General features: G+C 34.9%; 1 protein-coding gene across 1 annotated transcript; it reads left to right on the top strand.

The window, feature by feature from the left end:
- Window positions 1-9,854: 9,854 nt before the first annotated feature.
- LOC145053174 (CASP-like protein 5B3) lies at window positions 9,855-13,806 on the top strand. The gene is made up of 4 exons (XM_079001180.1): window positions 9,855-10,207; window positions 11,147-11,279; window positions 11,750-13,017; window positions 13,272-13,806. The coding sequence occupies exons 1-3, from the start codon at window positions 10,077-10,079 to the stop codon at window positions 11,945-11,947; spliced, it is 462 nt and encodes a 153-aa protein (XP_078857306.1). The 5' UTR covers window positions 9,855-10,076; the 3' UTR covers window positions 11,948-13,017; window positions 13,272-13,806.
- Window positions 13,807-18,805: the final 4,999 nt, after the last annotated feature.

The following is an 18,805-nucleotide window of genomic DNA, read 5'->3' as shown; positions in this document are numbered from 1 at the left end:
TACTGTTTTATACTATGAAAGAACACACTCGTATCAAAATTCTACTATTAAGGCAATGGATGATGTTGTTGCTTGTTTACTACTTTACACTGTTGTGATACTGTACATGACGTCCTCTGCCCCAGAACGTGTCCGCCGTTCTTGGTTTTAGGGTGTGACATAAAAGCATAAGATACTGTCTATCCTGATTCTGATCTAACAGATCATATCCACATGTAGCATACCATAACGATAACAACTAAAGGGCCGGCCTTGGTGCCTTAGACCCTATCAATAGTGAGGATAACTCACATTGCAGATGTCGACTAGGTTGATAAACTTCAACCTTCGGATCACTGCCACGAACTCCACCACCTATTACCATAGCATAATCATACCCATAAGTTCCCAACCCTTCAAGGTACCCCATAAGCCAACTAATCAAACCTTGGTCAAAGTCAAAGTCATCAGTCAAGGTCAACAGTCCATGTTGACCTTGACTCGCCGAGTACCCCCGGCTACTCGCCGAGTTCCTTGAAGTACTAACCCACTCGTCGAGTCACCCGAGTGACTCATCGAGTTCCTTTGGTTTACGATCGAGACCTTAACGCCACTCGTTGAGCTTCCTTCTTGCAACTCGACAGTTACCCGTGCATACATAATTTGGGGCAACCTCATCCGAATCGCCGAGTTGTTCATCCACTCGTCGAGTCTACGACAATCTTCATTGGATTCACTGAGTTGTTCTTCCAAATCGCCGAGTTCATGCCTATCTTCATATGACTCGCCGAGTCGACCATGCGACTCGCCGGGTCCCTTTAGTCCTTTTTGCCATACAAACTCATTTGAGCCATGCAGCGGCTCCAAACTGCAGATCCAAGCTTCTAAGGCATGTTTTTCACGTAAAGTTGCAAACTTTACGTGCATGCATAGCTACAAAGGATCTTAATGTCAAATCCAAGCTCTCAATGGGGGTTTCATACTCAAAGAGGTTCATACATGACCAAATTCGGGGCTTTATTACTCTAGAACCCAAGAAGGTTACAGATCTGAAGTTACAACTTCAGATCTAGCTCATATCCCACATTACCATCTCAACCAAACCATAAAAACCCTAGATCTCAACCAAAAGAGGTCTAGAAAGAAAAGGAGAAAAGGTGACGACTTGATACCTCCAAATGATGCTATCTGAGGTAGATTTCTGATTTCCCACACTTCCTTGCTCCTAGCCTGTTGTTCCCCAAGCTCTTCTTTTCAAAAGAACTCCTCTCCAAAGCTTTACACAAACAAGAATTAAAAACCACACAAATTAGGGTTTTCTGAGTTCTCAAAGGACTGCAAAGAGGCCAAAGGAGGTTTATGCTTCCTTAAATAGGGTGCAAAACCCCAGGATTTAGGGTTTCCTCTGCCAGCTCCTACTCGTCGAGTCCATTCATGGACTCGGCGAGTAGGTCACTAAACACGCGTACCAAGCCCGTTACTACTCGACGAGTAGGGCAACCAACTTGTCGAGTAGGCCTTGAAACCAATTAAATTCTTATTTAAACAATACCTGAGAATCAGGGCGTTACGTTCGCACTGAGTACGCCTTATGTACGCCCCACATACTAGGGCTTTTCCTTAAACCCTAAATTCATCCGATGGCCATAACTTCTTCGTTATAAACCCGATTTCGACGATCCTTATATCCATTAAAAGGTAAGGAGAAGCTCTACACTTCAATCAATTCATACTTGCTTTACAATATCCTGAACGAAATCCCTTTTTCCAAAAAAGGTCGAGCTGACATATTACCAAAATACCCCTTGGCTCTAAAACACAAACCGAACACCCGGATCATCTAAACTACATCACCCAGCTCCAAATGAGTCCAGATCTCAATTCTTCAAAGGTCCTGAGCCTACTAATACCTGATCTTTGATCACTGCCCCGAAATATGAAATGATACATAACTGGGCGTTACACACCACCCCCCCACCCCCCCCCCCCCCCGCCACCTCTAAAAGTTACATAACATATCAAGATTTAAACATTTAACCTATTTTGTTGAAAGCTTGATTCCCTGCTGCTAAAAACATTGAAAAGCAATAAACTCACACCAACATACACTTGACTGCAAAGCAAGCATACCACCAAGATGCCAAGATTTTTAGAAGAGTAAAACTTAAAAACTAAAATCTGAACCTAATTGACCCACCCCCACCCCATGAAATTGTAGTGGATCGGATTCAAGGATTGGGTTGCAGCACCATTGCAGCCATCTAAGTTTTTTAGATTTATGTCTAGCATTTATCCATAGATATGATAGGGTCTGGATTTCATTTGAAAGACTTGAAGGTGTGATGGGCTTGACTGAATGAGCTAGCTTGTTCCTAAATTTTCTGATGACCTAGATAAATACCAAAGATATAGCTTCTTGAAACAATCCTAGGTCTTTCTTAGATGATAAGTTATTCTTACACTGAAGTAGTTCTGAGACCGAATGGAAACCTGATGGAAATAAGTGCCACCATAATCTAATATCTCCCCAAACTTCTAATGAAACTGGACAGGAGGTGAATAGGTGGGTTTCTGATTCCACATGCCGGTTGCAGAGGGTGCACATTGTATTGGAGCCAATTCCCAGTTTGTGTAGGTTTTCTTTTGTTGGTAACCTACCATGACAAACTCTCCATGCTAGGATGTTTACTTTCCGAGGCACAAGGTAGTTCTGGATCCAACAAATGTTTGTTTTTGGGAGGAGCTTGTCGTCAATGTGGTTTCTCAGTGAAGCTATAGTATATACACCTGATGGCTCAAGCTTCCAAAACCGCCCATCATTTTGGTTTGAATTAGGATTTATGAAGAGGTTTTGCAAGTCTAAGTCACGTTTTGATACGGTGGAGTGCAAATTCACAATGGTGCCCCCATAGAAACCTTTTCTCTTTGCCTTTGAGGGAGCATTGAAACCCCCATCATTACCATATAAGGTTGTTATGACATCCTTCCACAACTCTTTTTTATCTGATTTGAAACGTCACCACCACTTCCCTAGTAGTGCAAGATTTTGAGCTTTCAAGCTTCCGATACCGAGGCCACCGTCATCAACTCTAGAGAGAACCTTGTCCCATGCTATCCATGACATTTTGTTTTTTTTTCCAATGACCCTCCCCAAAAGAAATACCTTCTATGGTTTTCTAGGATGTTGATTATCTTTACAGGAGCCTTATATAGTGATAATAGGTATGTTCCACGACTGCCAAGTACGGATTTACATAATGTTAACCTTCCGCCAAAAGAAAGAGATGATGCTTTCCACTTAGATAGTTTAGATTGGAACTTATTTACGAGGGAGCTCCAGTGTGATATTCTTGACATGGCAACCCCTACTGGCATTCCCAAATACGTGAAAGGTGTGCAACCAACAAAGCAGTATATATTCCTAGCTAACAATTCAATTTCAAGATTATTCACCCCCAAACCAAATTTTTTGCTCTTCAACATGTTTATCTTGAGACCAGAAGACAATTCAAAGCAACACAATATTCTAATAAGGTTCTTGGCATTGGAAATGGACCAAGAACCTAGGAAGATCATGTCATCTGTGTATTGTAAATGAGATAGGACTGGGCCCGAATCTGGAAGTGATGTTCCTTTGAAGATCTTTTGTTCCACGGATTCTTCCATGGCTATGTTTAGGCTCTCGGCAACTAGGATAAAGAGGAGACAGGATAATGGGTCCCCTTGATGGATTCCCCTTTCAAGGTCAAACTTTAGTTGCTGACCCGTTTACTATTACTGAGGCTCTAGCCGATAAGCAACCCCTGATCCAACTTCTCCATTTTCCTTCGAATTCCATTTGTTCCATTACCGAGCCTAAATAACCCCAATTAAGGCAATCAAATGCCTTTTCAAAATCGAATTTGGATAGGAAAGCCTTGGTTTTGCTTTTCCTAAGCCAAGATATAACTTCATTGATGATTAGTGGCCCGTCAAGAATGTATCGGTCTTTAATGAAGGCTGATTGGGTGTGGCTAATAACTAGTGAGATAACTTTCTTCAATCTTTCTGTTAGACCTTTATAGATGATTTTGTATAGGCTTCTTATAAGGCTTATTGGACGGTAGTCATCCAAAGTGTTAGGATCGTTGATCTTTGGAATTAAGGTGATGAATGAAGAGTTGCAGCCTTTGTCTATATTCCCTGATCTCTCAAAGTCTTTTACTACATATAAACATCTACAGTAATTTTGTCCTAATACTTCTTTATAAATGCAAATGTGAATCCGTCTGGGCCTAAGGCCTTATCTTACCCGCACAACCACACTACATATTGTACTTCTGCTAAACTTATTGGAGCTTCAAGTTCCGATCTGGACTCTCTAGGTAGTTTTTTTTTTTTTTTTTTTTTTTTTTTTTTTTTTTTTTTTTTTGAATTTATGGCTTGTGAAGGTGGGTTTGGAGGGTTCTGTTTCTTTAAACTTAGTGGAAAAGTGTTTAACGGCTTCCTCTTTCAGTTCAGCAGGATTTGTAGTCCAAAAACCATTTATATTAATTCCTGATAAGTGTTGTGATCGGAGGTTTTTGTTTATTAGACCATGGAAGAGACCTGAATTTTCATCGCCTTTAAGCGCCCATTTGCATCTTGCCTTTTGTTTAATGTCAAGGATCCGCTTGGATTCAATCTCCATTAACCCTTTGTGTAGATGTTTTTTAGTTTCCATGGAGCCTAGATTTGCCACCCCAGATTCTGCATCTATGTCTATTTTTTCGATTTTTGTTATGAGTTCTTCTCACTTCTTATTTGAATCTTCGTTTTTTATTCTCCTATGGGTTTTTATTTTATCTTTTGTGTTCTTCAGTTTGCCGACAACAACAAATAGAGGGGATAGGGATGAGAAGAACCATGTCGCCGAGTTATACGACCAACCGACTTCTACAACTGCCTCAAGAGATTCATCTTGGAGCCATGAATTGAAAAATCAGAAAGGGGATGGTCCGAAGTCACTTATAGGTGAGGAGAGTAAGATTGGGCAATGATCAGAGTGGAGGCGAGGAAGTATAGTAACTTGTAGGTGGGTCCAATCAGTCGTGGTGTTGTGAGAGACTAGGAATCGGTCCAATTTGTTATGCTTACACCCGTCAGAACTCATATATGTGAGTCGCTGATCACCCAATTGAAAATCAATCAGACCCGCACTTAATATAAAGTTATCGAAGTGATTAGCCGATGAGGCACAAAAACATGAACCCTGCCTTTCATTTTCTGATCTAACTTCATTAAAATCACCGAACATCACCCACCGAGTGTTACTATTAGAGCTCATGATAATTTCTAGCTCAAACCATAAGAACTTCGATCATTCGGGGCGTACACATTTATGAAACCATAGACCGTCTTTGATGGGATCCATGCCCCTTTGGTTAGTAGGTAACCATGACCTGAAGTTGCCTCAGTTATGTTGAAAAGATTTGGGTTCCAATTCCCCATATCGTTTTGTGGTTTTTTGAATTAAATTAAATTAATGTTTTCATTCTATTAAATTAGAAAATAAATGTCCCATATATTTCATTTAAAAATGCAATTAAGGCAAACCTAGAAATGATGAATAGAAAAAGGGAAACTCAAAATTCGTTAGCATTAATTGAAGAGAGATGGATTAATTTATAATTGAAATCCCTAATTTTTCTGATTTTCCTTTAGGGACACATTTAATTTACCATAAAAACATTTATCATATTACTCCCTCCGTCTCATATTAATAGTCCATGTTTCCTTTTTGGTTTGTCCCAAAATAATAACACATTATTAAAAATAAATATTCATTTTATCAAAATACATCTCATTATTAATTAAATTACCATGTAATTAAATGCAACTACCATAAAATTAAATGCAACAAAATGGTAATACTATCATTTCATTTAATAAAATTAATTGTAATTAATGTTTTTCTTAATCTATGTGTTTTTTTGTCTTGGACAATAATTTTGAGACGGATGGAATAACTTTTAAAGCTAAACTCCTATCTTTAACAAAAAAGAGTATTTTTTTAGCTTAAAAAGGTTTATATTTTATTTTATTGGATCATAATCTATACAATGAGTATAATCATGATGTTTTTTTGTATCAATATGGGATGATAAAATGACTTGATTTATAATTAAATTTCTAAAGTTTCATGCATCCAACGATTTAATATTATACACAAGTTGAAATTATTGATAATTTTAACGATGTTTCCTATAGGGTTTTTTTTTTTTTTTTTTTTTTTTTCTTGTATTGTAAAATGAGTATTTTCAAACACTTGTGTAAAATTACATGCCTACACCCAAACCACTAACTAATTAGTATTGTTAATAACTACAATTTTACTAAATTAAATGCAAGTACATCATTCATAGGTAAATAGACCACAAATAAGAAAAAGTTATTTTACATTTTTTTTTACTTTTTTATATAAAATAAATTAAGTCAATACATATTTATAGTATTCTAAATTCATTTCTTTTACGAAAATTTGAATTATATGAAAATATAAACTTCACTTTAACATATCCTTCTAAAATAATAACTTCTGTTCCAATTTATTTATTTTAACTTTTTTAACTTTTTTTAAAAGGATTATGTTTACAATATTTTTTTTTAAAATCATTTTTCATAGATATCAAATACCAATATTCGTATATGTATGCAATAACTACTAAAACGAATATCACAACCGATTAATATCATTTTAATCTAAATGATCAAAAATCATACCAATTTAACTTTTTACAACAGTATAATAGCAATGTGTACGTATGTATGTGAATTTCTTTTCTGATTTTACATATTCATGGTTTTTTTTAGACAAAACTTCAAAAATGGTCCCTGTGGTTTCTGAAAATATCAAGTTTAGTCTCTAAGTTCAAAAAATCTCACGGATCGTCCCTGTGGTTTCAAAACTTTTAACAAATGGTCCTTTTCACTAACTCCGTTACCATTTAGCCGTTAAGTCAGGGGCATTTCACTCCTCAGGGACCATTTATGAGGTTTTGTATTCCTTTTTTTTAAAATAAATAATAAATAAATAAAATTTAATATGCAAGGGGTCCCACCTCTCTCTCTCTCTATCTCTCTCTCGTTTCACAAACAAACACACAGATCCATTAGGATCATTTAGAGGCTTCAGATGAACTCATTCATCCTCTATCTTTACTCTTTCAAACTTCCAAATCTCCAACTTCATGTCTGATCAGCTCTCGAAAACCAACCTCAATCTCAATCCTTCACTTATGGATCGTCGTCGTCCACCATAGTCTTAAAAGCATCGAATCTTTCATGTTCTTTATCATTTGGTGTTGGATTTGATGGCTTCTGATGAACCCGATCCTTCCCTAGTCATCGATTCATAGAAAACCTCCATCGAGTGATTTCAGAAGGAGGGCGGTGAGAAAGGATGTAAGTCGAAGATGAAGAGTGTGATTACGACATTGGAGAGGGTCGTTGATTTAGACCTGGAAGACAAGAAAGATACGAGTCCAATGGCAACCTCTCCAGTGAGATTTTAAAAGGTTTTCTGGTGATCTGCTTCGATTGATTCAGGGGTAAAAGGGTAAATCGAGATGCAACTGTCATGTGTTCAAGAACTGATCATAACCCAAATCAAAAATCGAAGTTGTAGGTGGTCGAGGAAGATGATGTACGAAAAGAACCAATTCCACCAGAGCGTCTCCATCGACTACTTCTCTTCATCTACCTGGTGATAATTTTTTTTGGGTTTGTCATTTGATATTTAAGTTTTTATAGGATTTCAATTTTTCTAAACTTTTATGGGTCAAGAGAAGGAGATGTTTCAATTGTCTCTATAGCTGAACAAAAAAGTTTTTTCCCGTGTTTCAAATCTTCAAGTTGTTCGTTCTTCTATATCAATTTGGTTGTAAATCTTTCATATGTTCTTAAAGGTAAATAAGGTAGTCACCAATTCCATCCCTGTCTTTGCCTTCAACAAAATCATTCCAGGAATACCAAATTCCTAAATTCCCAAACCCCCAAATCAATTATAAGAAGAGCAAATCCTGGAGACTTGCAACTGTTCTAATTCCGAAAATGGAACCCTGGGGACTTGCATCCTGTAAAATGAAAGGATAACGAAAGCTTATCATCCTACAAACAACTTCTGAACTAAAGTTTCACTTCTAGGAGGCTATTGGAGGGTGTAACAATGATTAATTCCAAAAACACAAGATCATGTTTAATTTGTATGAATGTAAAAAATGGACCTTATTGGCCTTCAAGAACAGATGAAGCAATTATTTTTGTTAAGTTTGTAAACAGATGATTTAATTGAAGAAGTGAAGATCTTATTTCTTAGATTGGGTTTTTCGGGTGTAGGTGCAGACATAACGAGAGAGAGAGAGAGAGAGAGAGAGAGAGAGAGAGAGAGAGAGAGAGAGAGAGAGAGAGAGAGAGAGAGAGGACCCTTCCATATTAAATAATTATATATTTTTTTATTTTTTTAGATAAGGCAAAACTTCATAAATGGTCCCTGTAATAATGAAATGACAAAAATGCCATTCACTTAACGGCCAAAAACTAATGGAGTTAGTGAAAAGGACCATTTGTTAAAAGTTTTGAAACCATAGGGACGATCCGTGAGGTTTTTTGAACTTAGGGACTAAACTTGATATTTTCAGAAACCACAGGGACCATTTTTGAAGTTTTGTTTGTTTGTTTTGTTTTTTTTTTATTCTAATGTTTCTATAAATAAAAAAAGGTGTCCAATAGAGAAACCAAAATTTTCCATTCTATTTTAAAGTACTAACCACTGTGATGTGTAGTTATGGTTGCTCAATTTGTAGTTATAGATGTGTATGTGTACGTGTTAACTTGGAAATCTTCTTTTGCCTACCACTTGCTTGATGAAGTGCCTAAGAGAACAATATATCGGTAATTTGTAGTATGGTTAAATTATTCTAAAATACATGAATCATAAGATTACTTTGATCAAAATAAGTTACAGAAGCACCAACATTGAAATATCAGATGGGTCCAAATGCTTTCATCATTTCATACTCCTAGTGTTGTTATTTGATATAAGTAGACATTATCCCATTAGTTTTTTTAAGTGTATATAAAGATGTTGGCCAATAACTAAATGGGTTATTAATTATTATGCATACATCCTCCTCGTAAGATATGTAACTCATCCATGTTTTTATTTCATACTACAGTTAATTAGTATTTACGTTATTATAAAATTATCAATACCAATAAATTTATTTGACCTCAAAATTTAGAATGATATATACATATTACAAGGCATGATTGTCATATATAAAGCTTTTATTTATATTATTAGTATTTATAGAGGAGATTATAAATCAATTCCTTGCAGTAACATAGAAATGATAAGTGTGGTTTTCTATTTATGTCTTCATATTTAATTTTTTTAATCAATCCGTGTAGAACATTAGTCTCACATCTAGTATAGATATCAAACTTTTTAGCTATGATTTTAATTGTATTATGTGTCCGGCAAATGGATTGACAGATTAATAAATTATTGTTTAGTATTCTCAAATTATAACATCACGCTATAATTTAGAAAATATCATTCTATTTTTTTTCCACTATATCATCGTACTTCCAACTTTTATGAGTATATCACAACATCCTACTTTTAATCACAACAATATGATACCAATCACAAATTAAATATGAATATGAAATTAGTAAAATATCTACTATTTCTGATAAAATAATTTAGAAAACCGTTCAAATATTTACTTATTTTTGGTAATAATTCTTAGGATAAAAAAATTATAAAATCACAAGGACACGAGTTCTTGTATTCGTGGAAAAGGGTATGACTATTATTATTAATCGAAGTTTAAATGGGATTGCTATTATTGTGTTTTGGTCTTTCTATCATTGTTTCCACCTGCCCTGCATCCCCCACCTCCAATTCTTTTTCCTTACTTGAGCCCCCTTTCTAGTCATCCTCTTTACTCTTCCCCCAAATTAAGAAAGTACCAAATCAAAACCCATATACCTCTTTTGTAATGGATTATCATTTCATGGAATTAATTGTCGTTCTTCTTTCAATTTGAGATTTACAAGAAGGGGAAACGAAAATGAGGAATTTCGCAGGGACACCTGGAACAGTGACTGCTCTGATTTTGAGATTGTTGCAGTGTCTGTTTGCTGCTGCTTCAATTGCTTCAATGGCTTCCACTAAATCCTTCTTCAGTTTCACTTCCTTCAGGTATCCTTTCTTTTCCCATTTCTCGTAATACGTAGTCAACGAATTTAAAAAGAAAATCCATGAATTAGGGCTAATATTAATACCCGTTTTATGGTGCTTTAATACCATATCTGGCAACGTATTGCATCAATAACATGGGTCGGGTTTACCCTTTTGATAATGCTGAGATCAATATACTCGCTTCATTAAACAAAAGTGTTAAATGAAAGGATAGCAAATTAGCAACCCACTTCTACTTATTTGTATATTATATCATCTTATTTTATGTAGCTCTAAAAAAATCTATCTGAATTATAGCAATATCATATGAATACAAAGCAATTGTCAATGCTAGAGTGGTGTCATTTTTTCAATGTATGATTTGTTAATAAGAAAAGAGTTGAATGTAGAATTATATAATTAGGTAGATTTTCAAAGTACAATTCATAAATAATAATAAAAATAAACTTTGAAAGTACAAGACTATAATAATAGACATAAATGAAAGTAGGATGCTTAATAAAAGACTATATAGCCGTTATCGAGAAGATATTGTGTCAAATTTATTAATTTAATGCTTCTAACGTTCAATTTATAAATATTCTCTAAAAAAATGAATAGCAATTCGCAAACATCGCTAGATATTTTTGTATATGTTACTATGAAACGTTTGGTGAAAAATTTACAAAATCTTTTATCCGTTTTGATATTTAAAATATCAATGTTTGTCCTAATTACATTTGTCTTGGTCCCAGTCCAGTACACGCCAAATGCAGTACAAGGCTGACTTTAATCAAATGATTATCTAATTTTGATTATGAATCTTGAACTCACAATAACAATTTTGAAAAAGTAATATCCAAACATCCGCATAATCTTAAATCATATATAACGTTATTAAAATTTTCATGTAATATGGGTTTTCTTGAGTTTAAATGTGGAATTACTTAACTATTTCAGCTACTTAATTGCTTCAATGGGATTGCAAGTAATTTGGAGCTTTGGACTTGCATTCCTGGATGCATGTGCCTTGGCAAAGAAGAAAGTCCTCCATAATCCCGGTTTACTGAGCCTCTTCGTTGTTGGAGACTGGGTCAGTATTCATAACAAAATCCCTTTTGGGTATTTATTTTTGGGATACATTCGAGAAATAGTAATGTAATTCCATTGATTTATTTACTATAGCATCCTTCATTCGTTTTTTCCTATCACAACATATTATACTTTGAAATATGTCATAATAAGAAAAAAATCGAATCTACAATGCTATAATTGGATAAATTTTTTTGACTAGATTAAGTTGTTCCTAACTCAATTTGCTACTTTCTTGTCACTTTTCATTTTTTAAATAACTTATTTGTTGTTTTATTGTGAAATTGTGATTGGTTGTTACGTTGCCAATAAACATAGTCTAAAAAAACATTGAAAGTAGTAACATGTTATGTAATAATAATCAGATGCTAAAATAAAGAAATAAACAGAAATATAAATATTTCTTGCATTTAGTTGTATTATTAATCCTATATATATTTTTTAACATGTTGTACTTAAAATTGGTGTTAGGTTACTTCAATGTTGAGCCTTGCAGCCGCTTCCTCATCTGCAGGAATAACCGTGTTGTATTTTAATGATTTGGGAAGTTGTGGTTTTGTGGAATGCCAAAAATACCAATTGGCGGTTGCTTTGGCATTTATGAGTTGGATAACAATTGGAATCTCATCCTTAATTATGCTTTCCACTTTGGCTGCGGCCGTGAGTTAGAATTTTTCGCTTATGCCCCTCTATTTTTTAACAATTAACTTTCGGTCCTTGTATTTTCAAACAAATCATCTTTTTAAGGTACAAAAGAATCACGATATTTTGAAAAAAAAAAAGTGAATGTATATTTTTTGGGCAATTATATATTCACGATTTATCTTAAGTTTTTGGTTTTTATGGACAAGAAACAACGTTGATGGTTGAGATAGTTAATTGCTTTATTGTTGGGTTACTGGGTCTGTATAGAATAGTAGATAGTATAGAGGAAAATGGGGATATTTAAACTTAATGAGACTGATGTATTTTGATGTATTTCATTTAGTCAAGTGAATCATGAAAATTTATGTCTATATGAAAATTTCACAAATGTAAAAGTTACCTACGTTTGAATACTGTTCGGTTATGATACTTGTTTGTTATGTCCTAAATCTTGTGAATTTAGAAAACTTATGGGTCAAAAGTCTCAAACTTGGAACTTTAGGGACAAAAAATGAAAATGTTCTAATTTGAACTTTGTAGAAACTTTGAAAGAATATTTTGATAGTGGGAAAATGACACTCTCGCACATTAAAGTTTTGACATTTGGCTAAGTTGGTCACTAAAGCTTTTTTTTTATTTTTATTTTTATTTTTTTTTATTTTTTTTATTATTATTTTTTTTTAACATTAGACCACTAAACTCCATTTTTACATTTTAATTACACAATTATCTAAAAAATTAGACGGTTTACATGCTTTTGTGGCATGCTGATGTGTCCAATAAGCTTGCATGGGATACTGATGTGTCGAAGAATTGAGTTGTCCAACAACCCATATTAATTGAAACTCTCAATCGGACCATGATTTAAGTGTTTCTTACCCTTTTATAAAAACTCAAATACTTTCCACCGACTCTTTCCATCCTCAAGAACAATGTCTTTGAGCTCATCCACTTCAAGGAATTAGCTACAAGTGACTCGTGTTCAGTCGCGAGGACGGGTAAAGCTTTGCGATTGCGGCGTTCCAGCTAAAGAACGAACGTGTTGTAAGATAACAAACCTTGAGAGGCGTTTCTGGAATTGTCAAAACAGTTTGGTAGGTCCCGATAATCCTGATCATGCTACCTTAGTATTATAGTGTCTGACTGTGGTGTTTCTTTGTGTAAAGACGATCATGGTAGATTTGTATTTTGAAAAAAAAAAACCCTAATTTTATTTATTTTTGACGAATATTTGTTATTGTGAATCAAACCCATTTTGTTAGCATATTAAAGGTAGCTGATTTCCTTATTCTTCATTTACTATCCAAGTCAAAGCATTTTCATTTATTGATGGATTGACTTTTTACAGACTAGGTTGAAGAAATGTAGCTTCTATGAATGGAAAGACAAAGAACAGGAATAAGGGTATTACAAAAACCTTTTATATTCTCTGAAGCAGAAACTGGATGCTAAAGAGGATCTGTCTGAGATGAACAATTTGAGGAGGATTGTTGAATTGGAGTTCCTGTTGTCACAAGAGCGGTCTAAGGTGGCAAAGAATGAGAAAGATGTTTCTGATGCAAGGAAGATAATAGACAGGTATAGGATGACAGTTGCATTGTTGTTTGCTTGCTTGGTCTTTTGTGTTTTGAAGTTAGGGGTGATTATAGTTAGTTAGGGTGATTGGTGTAAGCTTTTGTATTTTTATGTAAAGGCAGACTAGAAAGTCAGTAATGATGGGCACATCCATATGTTTGGAAGCTGCTTTTAGTTACAATTTGGGGGTTTCAACCTTTATGTGTTGATGTTGTAAGCTGGTAAGTCCGTATGAAAGGGCACTTGATAACTAATTGTAGGGCATTTTGTATAAATCAGATGTTGAAAATGTTAATGTTATTGAAACATTTGCATAACTTGTATTCCCAACAATTATATTTAATTAAATTGGTTGTTGTGCATGATATTATATTGGGGAAAATACCGGCTATAATCATTTCTTGTGTGTGTGTGGTGGGGGGGGGGGGGGGGGGGGAGGGGCATTTCAAATTTTAGTCATGAAAAATCACCTTTCCGGCTATAGACATGCATTCCGCGGAGGACCCTCCACGGGGCTCCGCATAATGACAAATCCTCCGCGAAACTATAACATGCCGTACATTTTTCCGTCTGAAAATGTTGTCTACATAGGAGACATTAAGACCTCCACGGAGTGATTGGTTTGTATATTAATTAAACCCTCCTCAGAGGTCGTTAAGAGGGCTCCGCGGAGGCTTAAACATCTCCGCGGAATGGGTTGTTAACCAAGTTTTAGCCGTTTTTTTTATATAAATGATTGATTTTGTTCATTTTTTTTATCTATCTGCGATATTCAATCGATTTTATGGTTCCAACTTTTTTTCTAAGAAAATATGAGTTTTGTTATTTTATGTACGGGGGGTTTTTGGCAAATGAGTAATGGAATTAACACCTACGTTAGAGCAAAATATAAGAACTTAGGTTTACTGCTTCCGCCTGATTTTGACCATCGAATATTGTTTGATTTGGTTAAAAGTAAGACTAATATGTTCAATAGTAATATATCATTTTCATTTCAACACTTGGTTCATGGGTATGTTATGAATATTATAGACAAAGCAAATGTTCATCAACTCAGAAATGTAATGTCTGAAACGAAGGAGATTGTGTATTTGTATTTGGAAGTTTTTGAGGGATGGGTCGAACACAGAGAAGCGGTTGACAAGTTTGTACCATACAATGTTGAGAACATTGTATCTGATAATGTTGAAGAGTGTACACAAGAAGAAACTGTGGCAGTGAATACGATGGAATAAGAAAATTTATATGAGTTTGGAAGACTGCATGACAAAACTTTGTCAGACGATGAAGAGTCAAATGAAGGCTGGTCTGAAGATGAGTTCACACACGAAAAAAAAGCTTCAGATATCTTTTACGGTATGCCTCCCATACCTGATTGTCCTGATCCTATTGTTGAACCTGGACCATTTCATAGTTTAGGTCCAAATGATGATATGTTTGTTCGTCAAACGTATGATAAAAAACAAAACTAATATTGGCTTTAAGTCTTAAAGCAACCAGAGAAAAGTTTCAGTTTAAGACCAAACATTCTAACAAAAACCGTTACGAGGTATATTATGAAATTGAGAACTATAGTTGGCGTTTATGCAAAACGCATTGATCTGACTGATGAATTTTAAATTAGGACTTTTAACAACGTGCACACATGTTTGTCATTACAAATACACCCAAATTATAAGCACGCAAATAAAAAAGTCATGGATAATACATTGCATGAGATTACGGGAAAAACTCGTTCGAAGGTTTGGAGGCCTAATGAAATATCAAGGGATTTGAATGCTTTGCTGGAAATCAATGTAAGTTACAAACAAGCTTGGCGTGCAAAACAATATGCTATGAAACTGTTGTTGGGATCCTCTGAAGAATGTTTTTCCAAACTTCCTATTTATTTTCACAATTTGAAGAAGCATAATCCCGGTACAGTGGCCTATATACAAACAGATTCTCAAGATTTTTTCGAGTGTTGTTTTTATGCCATTGGGAGCACAGTACATACAAAAAACTTTATGTTATTTAATATATACTTATTTGTAAAAAATGTTTAGTGTTTATGTGTTCCATTTTAATCTATTGCAGGTTCTAGTGTTCAAACGTTTTTGCCGTAAATTCATAATTATGGATGGTGCCCATTTGAAGGGGGTTTTAAGGGAACCATATTGCATGCAGTAGCTATGGATGTGAACAACCAGATAGTGTCCCTTGCGCACGGAATATGCAAAAAAGAGAGTGCTCTTACTTGGACATGGTTTCTTAAAAATATGAATGCATTGGTGATTGTCAGGATTTGACCTTTGTAACTGATAGGACCGATGCAATTCGGGTTAGTATTGAAAATGTTTTCCCACACGCTCATCATGGTGTGTGTGCTTTTCATCTACAAAGAAACATAGTACACTGGTTTGGGAAAAGTGATAAAACAAGTCTTGTTTTGGAGGCTTGTGAGAGCTTACAAAAGAAATGTATTTGAAGAATTGTGGTATAGATATAGTTCTACTAGGCCGCAAGTAGCGGCGTACCTAAGTGAAATTCCAAGTGCTAAATGGACTAGAGTATATTCCCCGTCGAAACGGTATGATTACATGACCTCCAACAGTGCAGAGTCCATGAATTCTTTATCTGTAGATGCAAGGAAGATGCCTATAATACCCCTTCTTGAGTTCTTCCGTCGTCTTTCACAGGAATGGTGTAACAACCGTCGCATCGATGGAGGTATGACATTAATTTGGACTTTAATTATGTCAAATAATAAGTTAATTTTATATATATATATATATATATATATATATATATATATATATATTCTTTACAGGGAAACGTTCAACAATGCTAACGGAGTGGGATGAACAAGTAGTTAGCAAAAATGAAGAGTGTAGGACAGGATGGTTCGTTTCAGGTGTTTCAGATACAATATATCAAGTGCATGATTTCAAACATGTTGACATAATTGATCTGAAGCAAGAGATTTCTACATGCAAATATTAGGAAGGAACTGGTTTGCCTTGTGGTCATGTCATAATGGTCTTAAAGCACTTGAAAAAATCTAACTTTGGACATCTGGCTATAGACGCTTACAAAATGGAAATGTACCGAAGTACGTATGAGGGGGCGGTTTACCCCCTTCCAGAACTGTGTGATTGGGAGATTACTGTTGAGATGATGGTTGTTAAACCCCCGATAATGGATACACGTCAAGCTGGTAGACCGAAAAACAAAAATCGTATCCTGACACAAGGTGAGGAGCCTATAGTAAGAAGGTGTAGTAGATGTGAGAATACAACACATAATGCAACGACTTGTTCGACATTAGTCCCAATGAAGCAAAAGAAGCCTAGAAAAAGTAGCCCAATGTCAAGTAGTAAGAAAAAAGGAAAGGGACGCAAGGGACTCACGAGAGAGTAAAGATGCACGGGACGCAAGAGACGCGCAAGACGCAAAGAGGAGACTATTCTTCAACTTTTGATCTGAATGATTGATGTTGTATTTATAATTAAGTATGTTATGTTTTGGAAGACGTTGATTATGCACTTTGAAATGGTGTGCTTACTTTAAAGATTATGGGTAATATTATGATTATATTAGTGCATCATTAATAGTAGAGTAATAAGTAACAGTTGAAGATAATACATATAAGAAACCAAAAACTCATAATTAATCTGCAACAACATCAATTAACTTAAGGGAATTGCAATGGATACTTATCTTTCTCCATTGTTATATAGTCGTCCCTAATTCTTATTTTATCTCCAAAACGGTCTTTTTGCCGCCCAAGATCTATCTTTCTACATCCTTCTCAGCAAGCTATTTTTCAGTCATTTTGATAGTCTTCTTAGTCTTTTTTTATCCGTTCTTCATGATCTTTGATTTTTTTATCAATATGCATCCTTTCCTCAGCCTCTTTGCACTCCACCGCAATGAGGTCATGACGTTCAGTGAGAGCCCCAAATGACTCTTCATCTTTTTTTTGTTCTTCAGCCCATTGCAATTGTTAAAGTATCATCAGACATATACGACCCTCTCATGTTTGGTGATGGGGCAAGAAAAGGGTCGATCGGATCACAATAGTAACAATCAAGTTCGTTGCACGAGCAAATATAGAATTTTGAAGATGAACTCATATTAAAATTCAAAATAATTTGTAACTCTTTACCAAAACTTCAATGATCATCCATGAGAATATATAGACCCTTCAACTCCGCAGAGAGCTGTTTATTAGTCCGCAGAGCTGTTTGTCAGTCCGCGAAGCTGTTTTGTTAGTCCACAGAGCTATTTGTCAGTTTGCGGAGCTGTTTTATTAGTCCGCAGAGCTGTTTGTCGGTTTGCAAGCTGTTGTCAATTCGTTGTCATCCATACATTACAATTATTTATTAAAAGGTAAGCATTATTAATTAAAAGGTAAACATTATTTATTAATAACTAAACAATGCCAACGGACCAAAACTAAGGTTAACATAGAAGTGAATACAAACTAATATTCTTTCTGATCCATACATTACAATTCAAGTAAATTATCGTGGAAGTAAGACGACAACACTTTCAACTGGTATTTCTAATGCATAAGGATTGGAATAGGATTCATTGTATCATATTGAAAACCATTTCGATACACCGCGGTAGTCAACTTTAAATTTACCATTTGCTGTATTTCTTCAATTTCAAGCCTTTATAGTGATGTTATAGCATGATCACAAGGTATACCGCATTTTTACCATTTCTCGCGAGTATAAATACTATGGTCTAATTGCACGGATTTAGTAGTTAAATACTTAGTCACTTCATATATGCCACTAACAATATGCCTAACCCTACAACCATTAGAGTGGATAAATCTTTTTTGAAACACCTTAAGTGTATAAGGGGTTAGAAGACCATGAAAATCCCCTGTGAAATGAAGTGAATCATCAAATAAAAATTAAGATTTAATAATGTATAGTAAGATATCATTTGATCATTTGAATGATGACATAATGTATAATTACCTCCGAATGAAGCACGTTGAACATACACTCCTTGCATCGAGTCATGGACCATTTGAATGATTGTTGTTATTGGTAACTCATGGCTGTTTGTTCTTATCCAATTGATAACATTGGGAATGTCAATGAATTTAACATTGAAACGTACTTTAGGGAAAAAAGCTTTTACCCATTTTGCAAGGGGAATATTTTCAAGCTAGTCAAGATCATTCCCATTAACCTTATTTTGTAAGCTATTCAAAAGCGCATACAGATATGACATATTATACACTTTACATATCTTCCAATACAACTGCTCCACAACTGTATTGCTTCCAGTGGAAGCGTGTATTTT

Source organism: Lactuca serriola, chromosome 5 (genome assembly GCF_051521515.1).
Source record: "Lactuca serriola cultivar US96UC23 chromosome 5, Lser_US96UC23_V15, whole genome shotgun sequence".
Classification (NCBI taxonomy): Eukaryota; Viridiplantae; Streptophyta; class Magnoliopsida; order Asterales; family Asteraceae; genus Lactuca; species Lactuca serriola.
The sequence above is the reverse complement of the archived record's forward strand: the minus strand, read 5'-3'. Positions and strand labels throughout refer to the sequence as shown.

What these genes read in the sequence shown, in the direction of transcription:
- LOC145053174 (XM_079001180.1), top strand. Translation starts at nt 10,077, where the DNA reads ATGAGGAATTTCGCAGGGACACCTGGAACAGTGACTGCTCTGATTTTG. An exon ending in TTCAGTTTCACTTCCTTCAG is followed by an intron (nt 10,208 to 11,146) that starts GTATCCTTTCTT and finishes TAACTATTTCAG; the next exon opens with CTACTTAATTGCTTCAATGG. An exon ending in TCTTCGTTGTTGGAGACTGG is followed by an intron (nt 11,280 to 11,749) that starts GTCAGTATTCAT and finishes AATTGGTGTTAG; the next exon opens with GTTACTTCAATGTTGAGCCT.